The sequence below is a fragment of the Carcharhinus amblyrhynchos genome, chromosome 18 (assembly GCF_965287045.1).
Source record: "Carcharhinus amblyrhynchos chromosome 18, sCarAmb.v2.hapA, whole genome shotgun sequence".
In the NCBI taxonomy this organism is placed as follows: Eukaryota; Metazoa; Chordata; class Chondrichthyes; order Carcharhiniformes; family Carcharhinidae; genus Carcharhinus; species Carcharhinus amblyrhynchos.
The window spans coordinates 12,042,652-12,061,031 of record NC_137341.1 but is presented as its reverse complement, the minus strand read 5'-3'; the positions used below and the strand labels follow the sequence as shown (position 1 = coordinate 12,061,031).

At 42.5% G+C, this 18,380-nt stretch overlaps 1 protein-coding gene across 1 annotated transcript in view; it reads left to right on the top strand.

The window, feature by feature from the left end:
* The window catches only part of rnf216 (ring finger protein 216), a 201,859-nt gene that overhangs the window by 18,206 nt on the left and 165,273 nt on the right, over positions 1 to 18,380 (top strand). The window contains exon 2 of the mRNA XM_080206384.1: positions 15,863 to 15,975. Within this exon, the coding sequence (XP_080062510.1) occupies positions 15,909 to 15,975 (67 nt within the window). The 5' untranslated portion in view covers positions 15,863 to 15,908. The remainder of the gene's footprint in view (positions 1 to 15,862; positions 15,976 to 18,380) is intronic.

The following is an 18,380-nucleotide window of genomic DNA, read 5'->3' as shown; positions in this document are numbered from 1 at the left end:
CATTTCCTACCATAAAGACACTTAATTTTTAACTAATAGAAAGATGGGGAGAAGGCATGACCTGATTTTAAGCTTTTCAATGTTGATGTTGGACTCAATCCCTCAATACCAAACGTGAAAGGATTTAATGGAAAAGGAACAACTGATTGAGTGTATCCTTTCTTGTCTTCAAGCTTGTAGTATCCAAAATGAAAGTTGGAATTTAGGCTTTGGACATGATAAATGAGTGATTGTCTCGGAAAGTTTCTGATAATGGCACATTCTTGAAAGATGATCAATGTAATGTCTGAGAGCTTAGTGCCTTGTGTTTTGAAATAAGAACTGAATGAAGAATTGCACTCTAAAATTGACTAAACTAATATAAATTACTAGTTTTTGGACACTGTTTACACATTTGAAATTTTTTTTAGGATTTAAGGGTTAGGGCTTTCGGAAAGAGTTTAATGAATTTCAAGTGAAAAAAATGTGGTTACATTAAATCTTGCATGTCCCATGTTTGTTTTTGGGAATTGGCTATTTTAGCCATAAAATATGAAAAATGTATTGCAAATTTTCAAAAAGTTGCCTTTTAGTTTTGAAAATGGCACCAAAGGCTGGATTCTACATATAGGAAATACATCGAGTCATAGCCATATATGGCACGAAACAAGGCCGTCAGGCCCTTTGAATCTATATCTGCTCTCGGTAGAGCAATCCAGTCAATCCAATGCCCTGTAGGCCAAGGTGTATATTTTCTTTATACACCCAACTCGTTTCCTTTAGAAATAATTGTTTTCACTTCCACTACCCTCCTGGGCAGTAAGTTCCAGATCAATACCATCATATTGGGATGTAGCAAATGTATTCCTTTTAGTAAGAAAAGACCTTTGCTGTTGATTTCAGCTTAGCAAACATGGATGAACTTCAATGGATAATTTGAATTTCTTGTAACTGGAGGTTTGGGAAGGGCTGTTCGTGTTGCTTTGTTGATTTAGTAGATTTTTAACTACAAAACCATGATCTTGCAGTGTTGACAATTTGGGCTCTATCCAATGATAATGAGAAACTGCAGTGTGCAATGGTGCAGAGGGACCTCGGGGTCCTTGTGCATGAGTCGCAAAAACCCAGCCTGCAGGTGCAGCAAGTGGTCAGGAAGGCAAATGGGATGCTGGCCTTTGTAGCGAGGGGGATTGAATATAAAAGTAGGGAGGTCTTGCTGCAGCTGTACAGGGTCCTGGTGAGGCCGCAGCTGGAGTACTGTGTGCAGTTTTGGTCGCCGCACTTACGCAAGGATATTTTGGCCTTGGAGGGAGTGCAGAGGAGGTTTACTAGGCTGATTCCGGAGTTGAGGGGGTTGAACTATGAGGAGAGGCTGAATAAACTAGGCTTGTACTCGTTAGAGTTTAGAAGAATGAGGGGAGATCTCATTGAGACGTATAAGATGTTGAATGGGATGGATAGGATAGAGGTGGAGAGGCTCTTCCCGCTCAGAAAGGACAGTAGGACTAGAGGGCACAGCCTCAGGATAAAGGGGGGGCGGTTTAGAACGGAGTTGAGGAGGAACTTCTTCACTCAAAGGGTGGTGAATCTCTGGAATTCTCTGCCTGTTGAAGTGGTGGAGGCTGTCTCGCTCAATATTTTTAAGACGCGGGTTGATAGGTTTTTGATAGGCAAGGGGATTAAGGGTTATGGGGAGAGGGCGGGAATGTGGAACTGAGCCACGACAGATCAGCCATGATCTTACTGAATGGCGGGGCAGGCTCGAGGGGCTGGATGGCCTACTCCTCCTATTTCTTGTGTTCTTATGTTCTTAATATGGAGTTAAAAGTTGTATACGGCCTGAAGTTGCATGTGCATGTTTGTGTGGCCAAGAAGATGCACAGTTTGGAACACAACTGAATTGGAGTAATGATCTGTAGTTTTTTTGGATCTGATTTGAGCAGAGATTCCAGTGAAATGTGCACCTGTTTCTTCATTGTCAACAGGAATACACATCTGAAGTTCCTTCAACATTAAATTAGCATAAATACATTGGCAGCAATAGGATGCTATGGAGTGCATTGCGGTGCTCTGCATAGTGCCTCACCATGAATCTCTTGCCTATGGTGCTCTTCTTTGTCCATTATACTGACCAGTGATATGTCTGGTAGGTGTCTGAAAAGTCTCAGCTGAGGCTGGCAGCATTCTAAATACAGGCCAGATTTCATTCAGAAAGATTCCACAAAATATTGTGGCAAAAATCATTCCCAAATTGTAGAAACCAGACGTACGCTGAAATCAAGTAACCTTGATCTATGCAACTCCTAGATCTTTTGGCCGTGAATCTAAGTAAGTTTTGTTAGTCCAGGAAGCTGAAGTGACTTTGTCTTTTATGTATGAATTGGAAGTTTGAAAATGAGCTGCAGAGAATTGTATTGACTGCATCTCTGAATTGGTGCAAAATCAGAGAATATATCATGTGGAAAACAAAAGGAATTACTGGGATTTCGACTGATAGGTTGCGGAAGTTCGCACATTGCAATGCTTGAATGTAAAACCAGTACAAATCAGTTGCATGTAAATTTTCTCCAGGGTAAAAACAAAAGACAAGTTGCTGTTGCACTGTAGTTGTGCCGTGATGTTCCGCCTCAACCTCTCTAATTTGTGCTCTACGTCAGAGAGACTAAACGTAACTGGGTGACCACTTTGTTGAACTCCTTTCGTCCATCTGCAAGCAGGACCCAGATCTTTGTTTGACTTGCCGTTTCAAGACACAACCCTACCCCACTGTCCACATGTCCATCTTTGGCCTTCAGCAGTGTTCCAGTGAAGCCCAGCGTAAACTGGAGGAACAGCAGCTCATCTTCCAATTGGGCAGTTTACAGCCTTCTGGACTGCAGATTGAGTTCAACAATTTCAGAGCATGAACACTCTCCTCCACCTCCACTCCATTCCCTTTCACTTGATTTTATTTCTTCTTTTCATCATATTAATCCATTTATATTACTTTGTTCTTACTTTTATTTGTCCACTCCTGAAATCCGACTTTCCATCTTGTTTTTGCCTCCCCCCGCACCCCTTGGGCCTTCTGTCATACCCCTTCACTCTGCATCTTTGTTTGCCGTTGACACATTCTGACCTCTTAATGCTCACTATCAGAACCATTCCTAGCTTTTATCACCATTTACATTCCCTTTTTCATTTGTCTATGCCATTCCCACCTTCCTACATCTTGTCCTATTTTCCTTCTGTCCAGCTGTGAAGGGTCATCTGGATTTTAAACATTGGCTCTATTTATCCACAGATGCTGTCAGATCATCTGAGATTTTCTGGCATTTTCTGTTTTATGTGTAAATTTGTATTCACTGTCTTTATCATGTTTCGATTATATCTTAAAATTCTATGAATCAGTAAAATTGACAATGTTCCGCTTGTAAAACGATGTGTGAAGAAGAAACACTTTGAAACCCACTGATTTATAGCAATAATATCTACAATTCAGTGTGCATTTGCTCTGTGGTTTAATCGGGGAGCTCAAAGTTTGCCTGTTGATTTCCTCTTCTGAGGTGTGGCAGCCATTTCCTCAGCCCCAGTTCATGCTGGTGAAACCAGATTGGCATCCTGATGATTTAGCTGGCAAGTCTTGGCAGAACTGTGTATGAATATAAGGTAGGCTTAGTTGCCAGTAATGACCCACTATTAAAAAAGTGCATTGGTATTGGGCTAGAAGCTAAATTATAATAATAGGTTACATAGACTTTGCTTATGTTCTCTTGAATAAAGAAGATTAAGGGGTTATTTAATTGAGATTTTCTAAAGGATAAAAGAAGTGGATAGATATTGTTTCCACTGGGGCTGGGAGGAGTGTAGCAAAAGGGATTATATGCCAGCAATTAGTGCTGGCTGCTCAAGGGCATGTGGAGTTGAGATATATCAACCATGCCCTGGATGAATGGTGGTACAGTTTTGAGGAGCTGTGGTTGATTTCTGTGACATTCACTGTATGCAAAGATGGTCAAGCAGGGAGTTCACTGTTGGCATTGAAGATCATTGTATGAGGTACACGCTGTGGAATAAGCGAAGTTGAATGATGGAGCTTGCATTTGTATATCATACTGTGGTTTCTCTTGATCCTATAAATATCTTGAAATTAACTGACAATGAATTGCTGTTATATTTTATTTAGGTAAAAGCATTGGTTGCAGGTTAACTGAACCAGACATCAGTGTGAATTGTAAATTGTCTCACTGGCTACTAAATGTCAGACAGAACGGTAAACTACTCCAGGTTTAAGTACTGTGTTTTATATCGGTCACATAAGCTGCACTCTGCAGTGAGATATGATGGGTCCAATTGCCCTTTGATTACTTAATCAATAAATTGTAATCGTCCCGTCAGGGGCAGCAAGCTTGATCAATGCACGATGTACTATTAAACAGAACCTTTGCACATCATTGTTTTCTGGGAAAACTTGAGTAACTCAGCTGGACGTGATCTGGTTTAAGGTCCTGTTCACAAACCTTAAAGAGCTGCCGTGCAGGACACTGGAACAAATTGCATAATGTTACCATGTGATGTGCTTTCAGCTCCACTTTCCCTGTGAGAGACTGCTGATTGTCAAAAATAGCAATTGAACACTACTATCTCGACCAGTCATCAGATTTGTCTGTGTTTGTAGTGGGTGGCACCATTGTCAGTAACATGGCATCAGGCCTTAATTAGTTAACAAGGAAAGAAACTGGATGGACCACCTGGCATTGACCTTGGCACCAAAAAGAGCAGTGGCACACCTAGCCCTATCAAGCCTGCAAAGGTTACCTTATTAACATTTGGGTCTTGTGGAGAGCTGTTTGACAGACCATTCAAGTGTAATCTGGCATAGTCATACTCATGGTATCATACCTTACGGACACTTTCTCAGTCACCACCATCACTATTCCCAGATATGTCCTGTCCCTTTGGCCAACCAGAAGTGTTGGCATAGTCGTATACAGTCGGGAGGGAGTTGCCTGTGACTCCTCAACATTGACTTTGGTCTCCATGGTATAACATCCTGCTGATTGTCACTTAGCACCACTCCTGACCAAGTTGGCCAAATACTGAGGATAAGCCTGTTAGACTAGGTCTACAGCAGGTAGTGGGGACCCAACAGGAGCAAAACACTACTTGATTTCGTTTCCACCAACTTAACTGTCAAGATGCATCTGTCCCTGACAAGCTCAGTAGGCATGATCACTGCACAACCCTTGTGTTGATGAAGTTCTGTCTTCACCTTGAAGATGCTACCTGTTGTGTGGAAAAACCACTGCTAAATGGAATAGTTTTCAGTTCTGGCAACTCCAAATCGGCACCCATTAGGTATTGTGGGTTGTCAGCAGCAGCAGATTTGTATTTAACCATAATCTGTAATTTCATGGCCTGGCACATTCTCCACTTCTACCATTAGCATTAAGCTGTGGGATCAACCCTGATTAAATCGAGAATGCAGGTTGGCATGTCGGGAGCAGAACCAGGCATACCTAAAATGAGGTGCCAGCCTCATGAAGGTATAACACAGGGCTACTTGCATGCAAAACAGTGTGATCAGCAGGTGATAGACGAAGCTAAACAACCGACAACAAACATTTCTAAGTTCTGCCATATCAGTCATGAATAGTGGTGGATAATTAAACAACTAAAAGGAGAACAAGACTGCACAAATATCCCCATCTTAAATGACGGGGAATCCCAGCAAATCAGTGCAAAAGATAAGGCTGAAGGATTTGCTACAGTCTTCAGCCTGAATTGTTGATCCATTTGGCCGACATCACAGTGCCAGTCTTCAGTCAATTCGATTCGCTCTACGTGATATCAAGAAATGGCTTAAGTCACTGGATATTGCAAAGACTATGGGCCATGACAATATTCCAGCAATAATTATGAAGACTTGTGCTCCAGAACTTGTCGTACCCCGAGCTAAGCTGTTCTAGATTAGCAACAGCACTGGCATCTACCCAGCAATATGGGAAATTACCCAAGTATGTAATGTACACGAATAGCAGGATATATCCAACCTGGCCAATTATGCTCCATCAGTCTGCTCTTGATCACCAGTAAAATGATGAAAGGGGTATGAAGCAGCACTTAGTTCACAATAACCTGCTCACTGATGCTAAATTTGAATTTTGCTGAGGCCACTCTGCTGCTGACCTCATTAAATCTTTGGTCCAAACATGGACCAAAGAGCTGAACTCCCAAGATGAGGTGGGAGTAATTGGCCTTGACATCAAGGCAGCATTTGAACGAATGTGGCATCAAGGAGCCCTTGCAAAATTGGAGACAATCGAAATTAGAGAAAGCTCTTGACTGGTTGGAGTCATAGCAAACATGTCTAATGTGGTAATAGTGGTTGTTGGATGATGGTCCTCTCAGCCCTGGGACAAAGCAGCAAAAGTTCCTCAAGATAATGTCCGAGACCCAACCATCTTAAGCTGGTTCACCATTGACGTTCCATCCATCACAAAGTCAGATTGCCATTCACAACTCAACATACTGAAGTAGTCTCTGCCCCTATGAAGACGTGGTTAGTGACAATTTACATTCAGGCCACACAATTGCTCGACAATGACCATACATAACAGAAGACAATCAGCCTAGTGAACCTTCTCTGAATTGTTCTAATGCAGATTTACCCCTGAAGAAACCAAAACATCGCGCACTATTATTGGTGAAGTCTTGCCAATTTCAGTTGTAACAAGACTTCCCAACTTTTAAACTCCATCATCTTGCAATAAAGGCCTACAATTCATTTTCCTTCTCAATCACTTGAAGTACCTTCTGTGATTCATACACAAGAATCCTCATGTGCAGCATTTTTTAAATAATACTGTGCTTTTTTGTTCCCCCTGCCAAGGAGATAACCCCACATTTTCCCATATTATGCTTCAACTGGCAAATTTTTGTTCACTTCATCTATCTATCTTGACTGCTTCTTTGTATCCTCATCACAACTTGCTCTCCTGCATATCTCTGTGTCATCAACAAATGTGACCACAATGGAGTTGGCCCCTTCATCCAAGTCTTTGATGTAGATTTTAAATAGTTTAAACGCCAGCACTTAACCCTGGCACTGGACAGGCAGGCAACGTAACCTTCATAAGTCACTCCCTCGGCTGCAGAGAACACCATCTATTCCCTTACAATATTCTCCCCTATTAAAACTACGTTTCCTTTTTCTCCTCTCATGTGGATGACCCCCATGCACCATCGTGCTATATTCAGTTTGCTCATTTTTCCTCCAGTTCCTCCTCCTCATTCAAACAAACTGCAAGAACATCAAGAGAAAATCCAGGAAAATGTCAGCAGGTCTGCCAAAGCTGTCACAAAACCTCGTCTGGACTTGAAACGTCAACTGTTTTCCCTCCTTATAGAAGCTGCCAGACCTGTTGGTTTCAGATTCCTGCATCTGCAGTAATTTGCTTTTATTTTAGATCATAGAACCCTACATTGCAGAAGGAGGCCCTTCAGTCCATCGAGTCTGCACCAAACACAATCCCACCCAGGCCCTACTCCCATATCCCTACATATTATACCCACTAATCCCTCTAACCTACGCATCCCTAGACACTAAGGGGCAATTTCTTAGCATGGCCAATCAACCTAACCCGCACATCTTTGGACTGTGGGAGGAAACCAGAGGAAACCCACACAAGACCCGAGGAGAATGTCTGTGTGGAGTTTGCACAGTGACCCGAGTCGGGAATCGAACCCAGGACCCTGGAGCTGTGAAGCAGCGGTGCTAACTACTGTGCTGCCCATTTTGCAAGAACGTGAAACCTGTTGGACAAATGCAATGAAGGAACAATGATGTTCCTTCATTCTTAACCTCTGGATCTCCATGCCTATTGTCCCTGAAGTACTTAATCCTTGGATGTGACTGCCTTTTGGAACAAAATGTTGAGGCTCCTTTTCCTGCCCTGATGCATTGAAGTGTCTGAAGCTCAAACTCCAGGTTCTCAATTCTTGAGCTGAAGTTCCTTGAGCTGTGGACAGTTTATACACATGTGGTTGCTATGGATCACACAGACATCCACTAGAAGCCACGTACAACAGCTGCAACACATCACCTGCCCTATCATCATATGTGTTTTAAACTTGAAGCCTAGCTAAATAAAATTATCACGTCACAATTATCCATAGTTATAATACAGAGATGAATGAATTAGGTTTTTAATTGAGTGTAATACTTGTTTTGAGTGTAATACAATGAAGCACCATCTTCATTGGGCCTGTCAGAACAACCCATCATCAGCTGCCAAGAAAAATGCTTTTACTGTTGCTTGCAGGACAGTCCAGAATAACCTGCATAAAATGCAGGATGCCTGGCTGAGCGCCAAGGCAGATGAAATACAGGGATACGCTGACAGTAATGACTTGAAACGGTTCTATGAAGCCCTCAACACTCTCTACAGACCTCAATCTCTTGGGAATTCCCCCCTCCTGAGTACAGATGGTACAACTCATTACAGAGAAGGCTCAGATCCTGCAGAGATGGGCTGAACACTTTGTCTTCAACCGACCGTCATCTAATAACAATGAGGCAATAAACAGGATTGCCCAGGTTCATATCAGTAGTGCCATGGATGACCCAACGTTAGTAGCCAAAGTCATGAAAGCTATCAGCCAGCTATCCAGTGGCGAAGCCCCAGGGGCAGATACTGTACCCACAGAGATTTACAAAGCTGCTGGTCCTGTACTTGCTTACTGAGAAGCTCGCCGAGATGTTCCAGTCCTTTTGGAAGCAAGGATCCATTCCTCACAAACTTAAAGATGCATCCATCGTACACCTCTACAAGAGGAAGGACAATCGGCAAGTATGCGACAACCACCAAGAATCTTGCTGCTCTCCATCACAGAAAAAGCCCTCACAAGAGTCCTGCTAAATCGTCTGGTCGCTCATCTGGAACTGGGCCTGCTTCCGGAGTCAGTGTGGCTTCCGCAAAAGTCGCGGGGTATTGACATGATTTTTGCTGCGCGCCAACTTCAGAAACGTCAGGAGCAGAATCGTGAGCTGTGCACAACCTTTGTTGACCTCATGAAAGCCTTCGACACTATAAGCCGACAAGGTCTGTGGAGGATCATGTCAGAGTTTGGCTGCCCTCCCAAATTCATTCAGATGGTATGCCAGTTCCATGATGGCATGATAACCAGAGGACTGGATGGCGGAGAATCCTCCATTCCCAGTCACCAGTGGTGTAAAACAGGGGTGTGTGCTCGCACCCACACTGTTCAGCATGATGTTTACTGCCACGCTCAGTGATGCCTTGCAGGGCAGTGTTGCTGGAATCAGCCTCAAGTACAAAGTGGATGGAAAGCTCTTCAACCTGAGGAGACTTCAAGCTATCACCAAAGTGAAGGAGACTGTTCAGGGAGACTTCCTCTTTGCCAATGACTGCACCCTGTATACTGGCTCCAGAATCAGAGATACAAGTCAGTATGGACAAATTTTCCATGGCTTGTGACAGCTTTGGACTCACCATCAACATTAAAAAGACCAAAGTCATGCACCAGCCTGCTCCTCGTGCACCGTACACAGAAACCATAATCACATTCTAAGGGCAGAAACTGCAGGCAGTGGACCAGTTCACTTATCTTGGCAGCGCCCTCTCCCAAGCAGTGACTATTGATACAGAAGTTAACTGCAGAATAGCGTAGGCAAGTTCTGCTTTTGGTAGACTGCATTCCACTGTATGGGAACGTCAAGGAATCAGCCCAGCAACAAAACTGAAGGTCTACAGCGCCGCAGTACTCACTCCCCTCCTGTATGCCTGTGAAACGTGGACTGTGTGTCGAAGGCATGCAAGACAGCTCAATCATTTCCACATGACTTGTCTTTGCTCACATGGGGCGGGGGTGTGTGGGAGGCAGGCACGCAGAAGAAACGTTTCAAAACACACTCAAGGCCTCCCTGAAGTTGCTTGACATAGCCACGACCACCTGGGAAACGCTGGCACAAAACCACCCTACCTGGTGCTGCCTCATCCACAAAGGCTGTCAAGCTCACGAAGCAAGGTGTATTGCTGAAGCACAATTTAAGCACGAGCTGTGCAAGTCCAGAGCCATCAGTGCAACAACTACAGTATCTACACAAGTCTGTCCAGTATGTGTCAGGACATTCCTTGCCCAAATTGACCTGCTCAGTCATCTTTGGACACACCACAATCAGCCTCAGAATATAAGAACATAAGAAATAGGAGCAGGAGTAGGCCATCTAGCCCTTCGAGCCTGCCCCGCCATTCAATAAGATCATGGCTGATCTGTCGTGGCTCAGTTCCACTTTCCCGCCCTCTCCCCATAACCCTTAATCCCCTCGCTTATCAAAAACCCATCAACCCGCGTCTTAAAAATATTTAGCGAGGCAGCCTCCACCACTTCAACGGGCAGAGAATTCCAGAGATTCACCACCCTTTGAGTGAAGAAGTAGTTCCTCCTCAACTCCCTTTATCTTGAGGCTGTGCCCCCTAGTCCTACTGTCCTTTCTGAGCGGGAAGAGTCTCTCCACCTCGATCCTATCCATCCCATTCATCATCTTATACGTCTCAATGAGATCTCCCCTCATTCTTCTAAACTCTAACGAGTACAAGCCTAGTTTATTCAGCCTCTCCTCATAGCTCAACCCCGTCAACTCCGGCATCAGCCTAGTAAACCTCCTCTGCGCTCCCTCCAAGGCCAAAATATCCTTGCGTAAGTGCGGCGCCCAAAACTGCACACAGTACTCCAGCTGCGGCTTCACCAATGCCCTATACAGCTGCAGCAAGACCTCCCTACTTTTATATTCAATCCCCCTCGCTATGAAGGCCAGCATCCCATTAGCCTTCCTGACCACCTGCTGCACCTGCAGGCTGGGTTTTTGCGACTAATGCACTAGGACCCCGAGGTCCCTCTGCACCGTCGCCTGCTGCAGTTTTTCGCCATGTAAGTAATAGTGCTTCCTACCATGCTTCCTACCAAAGTGGACCACCTCGCACTTGCCAACATTAAATTCCATTTGCCAGTTCCTGGCCCATTCGCCCAGCCTATCTAGATGCTTCTGCAGACTCTCCACACCCTCTGTGCAATTTGCCATTCCACCAATCTTGGTGTCATCAGCAAATTTCGACACCATACACTCGGTTCCCTCCTCCAGATCATCTATATAAATGGTAAATAGCTGAGGCCCCAGCACCGACCCCTGGGGCACTCCACTAGTCACCAACCGCCAATTCGAATAGCACCCATTGACCCCCGCTCTCTGCCTCCTATTTGACAACCAATCCTCTATCCACGCTAACACCCTACCCCCAACTCCATGTCCCCTGACCTTCTGCAATAACCTCTTGTGAGGTACCTTGTCAAACGCCTTCTGAAAATCAAGAAAGACCACATCCACCGGCTCTCCTGTATCCACCGCCCTAGACACATCCTCATAGAATTCCAATAAATTTGTCAGACATGACTTCCCCTTAACGAAACCGTGCTGCGTCTGCTCTATCAAGCAATTCCCCTCAAGATGCCTCGCTATTTCCTCTTTGATGACGGATTCTAACGTTTTACCTACAACAGACGTTAAACTAACCGGCCTATAATTCCCTGCCTTTTGCCTGCCACCCTTCTATGACTAATAGTGTTGAGGTCCTCATCAATGATAACGGATGAACAATGTACTTGTATCTCACCAGCGCCAGTTTTAACTACTGCTTAAGTTTAGAGAAATAAAACCTGAAAACCCATCACCTACTTGCTCACCTCATTAATCTCTATGGTGTTCACGTTTCTAGCCTTGCTGTTTCCGGTTCCCTCTCTTGGGCCACTCCTTTTTGTAAAAGTCCAGAAAAGCACCTCCTACCTTCCCCCAATGACTCCCCTCACCGACCAAAATACCAGACTCGATACCATTGCGGTAAATTTCAAGCTTCAACTTTGTGTAACTTAATTTGTGCATCTGCTAACCTCCTGTATTTACTTTGGATCAAATTCCAATCTAAGTCTGCAACTGCTGGCTAGGAGAGCAGTTCTAATTCACTAACTGCAGCTGCCGATAGCAGTGAGTTGTTTATTGATGACTAACACTGAATTAAATTATAGTTAAGTTAAATGTTGAAAAGAAACTTGACTAGGTTTTAGAGAGCAATTAAACTGTAAAACTTTCTTGTTTATCAAAATCCTGGAGTTAAGCACTTAGTCTCATGACATTCAGTCACAGAAACTGCTTCTCCTCAAAAATTGCAACATGAACTGATGTGGCGACTGTAACGTTTGTTTTTGGAATCATTGCCTAAACCTGCCTCAAGTTTCTTCTGAATGAGAAGCTGTTGACATTTTTTTTGTTCCTCTAGCTTTCCTTGCCAATTTTCCACTATTCCCATCTCCTTTCCTGATATTTACCCAAAGGAGTACAAGTCCATAGGATCTTCATGTAACTCCATAACCTCTTTTCCCCATAGGTACTGTCACCATTTTTGGAAGTCTTCCTGCTAATACCAGTCAGTCTAGAATATTAGCAAAACCTGTCCAACATGTTCAAAGGAAGTCAACACTGCTCTCTCATACCACTGTTATTTAAAGAATGAACCTAATTTTACCTTGTCACAGTTTAAAGCAAATAGTTATATGGGCTTTGTAATTAAACTATGATATGCACAACATTCTTTCACTTTTGCACAGCAAGGAAGTGTGTGAAAATCTGAGGAGGACAAACTTCACAGGAGGAAACGTACCCCTGAAAAATGTTGTTTGTCTCTATTTAAAATGATAAATTAGTTTAGTTTAAAAACAAAGTAACCCTTACTTTTCAACATGTCAAAGTTTAGTTCAAGGATCACATTTAATTCCCTTGTTGGATATCACAGACATAGTTTTCCACCACCATCTGCTTGCAGGCATTCCACCCCCACCCTTCAATCTCGGACTTAGGCCCCCACAAAACCTGGACTTAGTCAGAATTGGCTGACAAGTGATGAGTAATATTCACACCATGTGAATGCCAGGAAATGACCATCTCCAGCAAGAGAGAATCTAACCATTTTCTTTCATTCAATGGCATTATGATTGCTGAAATTGTCACCAGAGCCTCCTGAGGCTCATCTTTGACCGCTTTGGCTCAATGATGTCAAAGTACCACAGCTTCAATAGCAGGTCAGAATTTAGATATTTTACAGCAATTAATTTGCCAAAACCTTTCCACAAGTTATAAGGGGAAAGTCAGATGTTTGATGGAATATTCCCCACTTGCTTGGATCAGCGTAGTTCCAAGAACACTGCAAGCTTGACACCTTTCAGGGTGAGGTGACCGCATGATTGTCACCCTGTCAAGTATGTTAAACATTGACTCACTCTGACAGTGACAGCAGTGTGTACCATTTACAGAACATGTCCCAGCAACTCACCTGAGATATCTTTTATAGCAATGTCCAAACCCAGAAGCCCGTTTATCACCAAAAGGAGAAAGGGCAGCAAACGTTTCTAAATCTCACCTCACCCCATGGTAATGTTGTTTTAAAAGAACTCTTCGTGTCTGTATTGCATTTAAAATCAGTGGCATTTTATCGTCAGTTTATAAAACTTTTTTTGACTTGCCAGTAATATTTCTTCTCCCGATGTCAGTTGATTTGAATCATTTTGCAAAACCAATAGGAGTAACGTTGTTACAGTTCACTGCACCTATTCACTTGGTATCATTGCCCTTATTCTCCCTGTGCACACATTTGCTGGATGCTCCTCATTAGTTTAAGGAAAGAAAACAAGATAACTGGTTGTATGTGCAGTGTACTTTCAAATATGACCTACAAAACAACCAGTACTAAAACCTGACCACTTAACATTTTTATTTGCAGGCTTTGGGCAAATCAGAACATGTCATATAATGGTTTTTGCAATGTGTTCACAGTGGAGGGAGCTTTAACATCTGTGACTCTATACCGTAGGTTGAGACTTAGAAATTGACCCCCACGTAAGGCTAAGTTCTTTCTTGTCCAAGTGCATGTTTATTCTTGACTGATGGGTTGATCCCCAGTTTTTGAGTTAATAAATGTCTCTTTAGAGCAATTTTCACGTTCAGAGTCGACCTCAATTTATCAGCTCAGAAATATATATTTAGGGTTATAAGTGCTTTATTAGTTGGTGTACAGGATCAAGCAGGCAACATCGGCTGATTTGCTCAGATGTGAGGGAGTTTAAGATGCACCTACACAGAACAAACCAAGCTCACTGATCCACGGAGCAGACTGTGCATGGCAATCGATGAACAGAAATGGGTCCTTCTACAAAAACAATGAAGTACAAAGCCACTTTAAAGCTAAACATAACATTTGCCAACTCATTACTGTGCTGGAGCAAGGGAATTTGGCATTGATGACAAGCTGGTGTAAGAATGGAAGGAGGACAAATTCACTCTGAAGAAAATTCCCAACACCAAATGTGTAATCTAAACAGGGCGCATCACTGGCCTGATCTTGCAAATGATGTATTAGATTGGACTCTGATTGTCAGGATGGTTGCAGTGTTATGAGAATGCAATACATAAGTGCATTGTGAGCCAGATATAAATATGCACCTGAGACATAAAGCAGTGATGTAGTGACTGTACCATGAGAAAACCCAATTATCAACAAACCCCATCTTAATAGCCTCTGTCATTCACCATATATCCTGATTGCCCTTGTTTGTAACAGTGGTTGCTGAACAGTAGGTAATGGAGCAGTGGGCTTGCAGAGAGAACCTTTGAGGAAGTGGACTCTCCCCCTGCCCTCCATTTCCTGAAAGGAAGAACCCACAAAACTGCCTTGTTCCACCATGTAGCAACTTGGGCACCATGAAGAAGAGACAAACAATGAGATTGGATGCTGTGGTGGATGTGTGGAGTATCAGGACAATATCAGGAACCAGTACATGGCGGGGGGGGGGGAGTTTTGTGTGAACAACAAAAAAAGTAGCCAAGAAGAGATTAAAATGCAATGGCGAGTTTTTGTGGAGACCACTGACCTCATGGAGCTGAGATTGCCAGGAAGGTCCCAGATCAAGTGGAGAGGTGTTACCTGAGAGATTTAAGCACAGGATTGGAAGAGGAATTGGTGACTGACAGGAAGAGATGGAGAACATCGATCAACCGACATTGTGACCCCCAGTAAAATGGGAGGAACTGAAAGGAGGTGAAAAATTGGGCTTGTGCCCACACTTGCTGCCAGGTCAGCACGTGACTGCAGGTTTGGGGCAGTCTGAGCTGAATTCAGTACTGTTTCTTGTTTGAATAGAAGCGGAGATCGCTGGGTGCCTAAAGAATGTGGCATCAAATGCACCTTGAACACCAGTGGAATTGCTGAGATGACACCTCCTCCCACTGGCTGCCCATTGTTTACATGCATCTGAGGGTTGATTGCCAAATCTGCAATCATTGAAAACTCTACACTTGAACACTCAATCGAGTTACAGCCTTGCAAAACTGGTTATCTCGGTGTGTTTATGTAGAAGTTGTATACAGTTAAAGAAGCCTTTTATTCAAAGCTGAATGCGCAATTAACTGTTGCTGACTGACTGAGGCGTTTCTGGACATATCGAGTATACTCCATTGAATCAATAAATCTCTCTGAGCATACACACACTATAACCTGTGCTTAATTGTGCATTAACATCTTATCATAGTGAATACCTTCCAATATATTTCCAAATATGAAATTTTTAGTTTAATGTCCATGTTGGAGCCAAGTCTTAATGTTCCAGATTTTGTCGATTGAAGATCTTGGAAGATATTTAAGCAAATCGTTCATTGCTGTGCAGCTTGAACTGCACAGTTCCCCTTCTGTTTTGTAATCAAGTAATTATTGACGCAGTTAAGCTGAAATGCTAATGGTTGACAATACATTGGCTGAAGTATGTTGTCCGTTATTTGCAGGTATGTGAAACGTTTGGAGTGCTAGATTCTGGTTTATTGTGCGGCGATGGCTGAACGAAGAGTGGAGGAGGAGGTAATCAATGTTTCCATGTACCAAGGAAATTCCCACAGTGGTAGGTACTGCAATGTCACATCAATGTTGCTGTTTTATTTCATGTAGTTTTACTGTGTTAATGAATGATGGCAAAAGTAATGTGTTAACAGGAGCTGCCTTTGCATAATTTTTCACATGATTAGTAATATTTCTTCAGCACGGATACCATTCCATTTCTTGTATTTGTGCAGTTTCTTGTGGAGACTATTTCAGCAATGAACATTCAGCCCTTCTCCATTCAATTAGGTCATGGCTGATCCATTTGCATTTATCCTGCTTGGTTCTGTAACTTTTAATATACTTACCTAACAAATCTATTAATTGGCTTTGAAATGATCCTTGTCCCCAGCAACTTTTTAGGGGGGGTAATCCAGGTTTACATTCCCTTTCACAGTTTAAATTGTACACAATTGCATTTGCCAAATTCATATTGATGATTATTTGCCTCCAGAAGTGTAAATTGATTTAGATGTTGTGTAAAACAGATCACATATGCTGCTCCATCATCAAAATATGTTGGAATTTGTACAATTTTAGTATTTTTGTAATATGAGTGATTGCATTAGGAGATTGAAGTGAAACAATATTTCCCTGAAGGTTATTCAAGTAACAAGTTAATGTTGAGTGCTTGGGAGCTAAAGCTATGTTGAAGAAATATTTCTGGAATGGAATCAATTTTTATTAATTTTTTTTCATTTTGGCTCCCTTCTGATGAAATATCCATGAAAATATCAAGGTGGTGGAGGTACTAATTGGGAGCCAAATCCCTTATGTTCAGCTTTAAAAACTTGTAATTTCTTTGTTTTAATACTTAAGGTTGTTGCTTTCTTTATAAGATGAAAGCATGACAATGCAGCTGTTATTTTGTTTAAAACTGTTCTTTTATCTCTTTTCTCTCTTACAATTATTCTGACTCCCTGTTTTCTGAACAAATCTAATGGGTGAACGCGTACGTTGTAAATGCTTTTACCATAAATATCTATTATATTGAAACTGATGTTTACCCCTGACCCCCAACCTTTTGAGTTAACAACATGCAGTTTGTATGTGATCACCACCACCTTGTTATACTGCTGTATCTTGCTAAAGTGCTGAACGTATATTTTAATAGAACCATAGAATTCCTACTGTGCAGAAGGAGGCATTTCGACCTATTGAGCCTGCACTAACAACAATCCCACCCAGGCCCGTTGCCCGTAACCCTACATATTTACTCAGCTAGTCTCCCTGACAGTAAAGGACAATTTAGCATGGCCGATCAATCTAACCTGCACATTTTTGGACTGTGGGAGGAAATCGGAGCACCCAGAAGAAATCCACGTCGACACAGGAAAAATGTGCAAACTCCACACAAAGTCACCCAAGACCAGAATTGAACCAGAGTCCCTGATACTGTGAGGCAGCAGTGCTCATCAATGTGCCACCATGCTGCCCATACTTGTGAGAAATTGTACTTTGTGAATTTTTATTCTCTCCTAAATGCTGGAACTGGAGTTAGGAATTAAACATTTTGCCATTTTGACATTTGGTGTTGTGTTAAATACTCCTCGTTAAGTTGTCTCCTGGGCTGATTGAAGAGTAAAGCTACTTGGATTCTGTCTTTGATGTGACACAATCCCAGCCACAAGAATATTGGTGCATTGGGCTGATGAGATTTTTCAATAGTTTGTTAGCCTCTTAGTGAGACTGCTTATTGTGCCGTTTTTATTTCTTAGTCCTTCATTCAGTAGCAACAGAATTGAACATGTCTCAGCTTAGTCCACCCAGCCTTAAAGCTGACAAAAAAAAAATGCAAAGCACCTCAGAATTTAAGGAGTGCAGATTAGGTAATTCAGTTCCCCTTCCTGGTTGGTTTGGAGGGGGTGGGGCTGGTCTTTTTCTCCCAACGCTGTTATATGACTTGGTTCAAAATACCCTTTTCAAAAAGATAAATTATAAATTTATTCAAAAGGGAGACACACGGGCTGTGAGCTGTATTCTACTTCTCAAAGTCCTTTGTGTAAGCTGTTAGCTGCCCAGAATAGAGCACTCCGACCAGATAGCAGACTACAGTTATTCAAGTCGACCAGTGTAACTTTGCACAAGCATTCTGCAGGCACAAATACATTTAAGACTGCCTCTTATTTTGCATTTTGAAGTTGTGGAGAGAGTATGATGAATGTAACTAGGAATTTGTATAATTGGAAGGTAGACCTGTCTTTCATAAAGTAGGGCAGGGTATGTTGTCAGTTAGCCTTAAACCCAAACTACTAAGGGAAAAAGGCAGTAAAATTTGGGCAAGCCGCAATCATATTGACAGTGGTTGTGCTTTTTCTTATTGTAAACAATTAAAACTGACTAAAATATGATCATTTTTTAGTTTGAAGGAAGAAACACTGCAACTAATGGATATGTAACCCATAATAAAAAAGCAATTATGCAAAC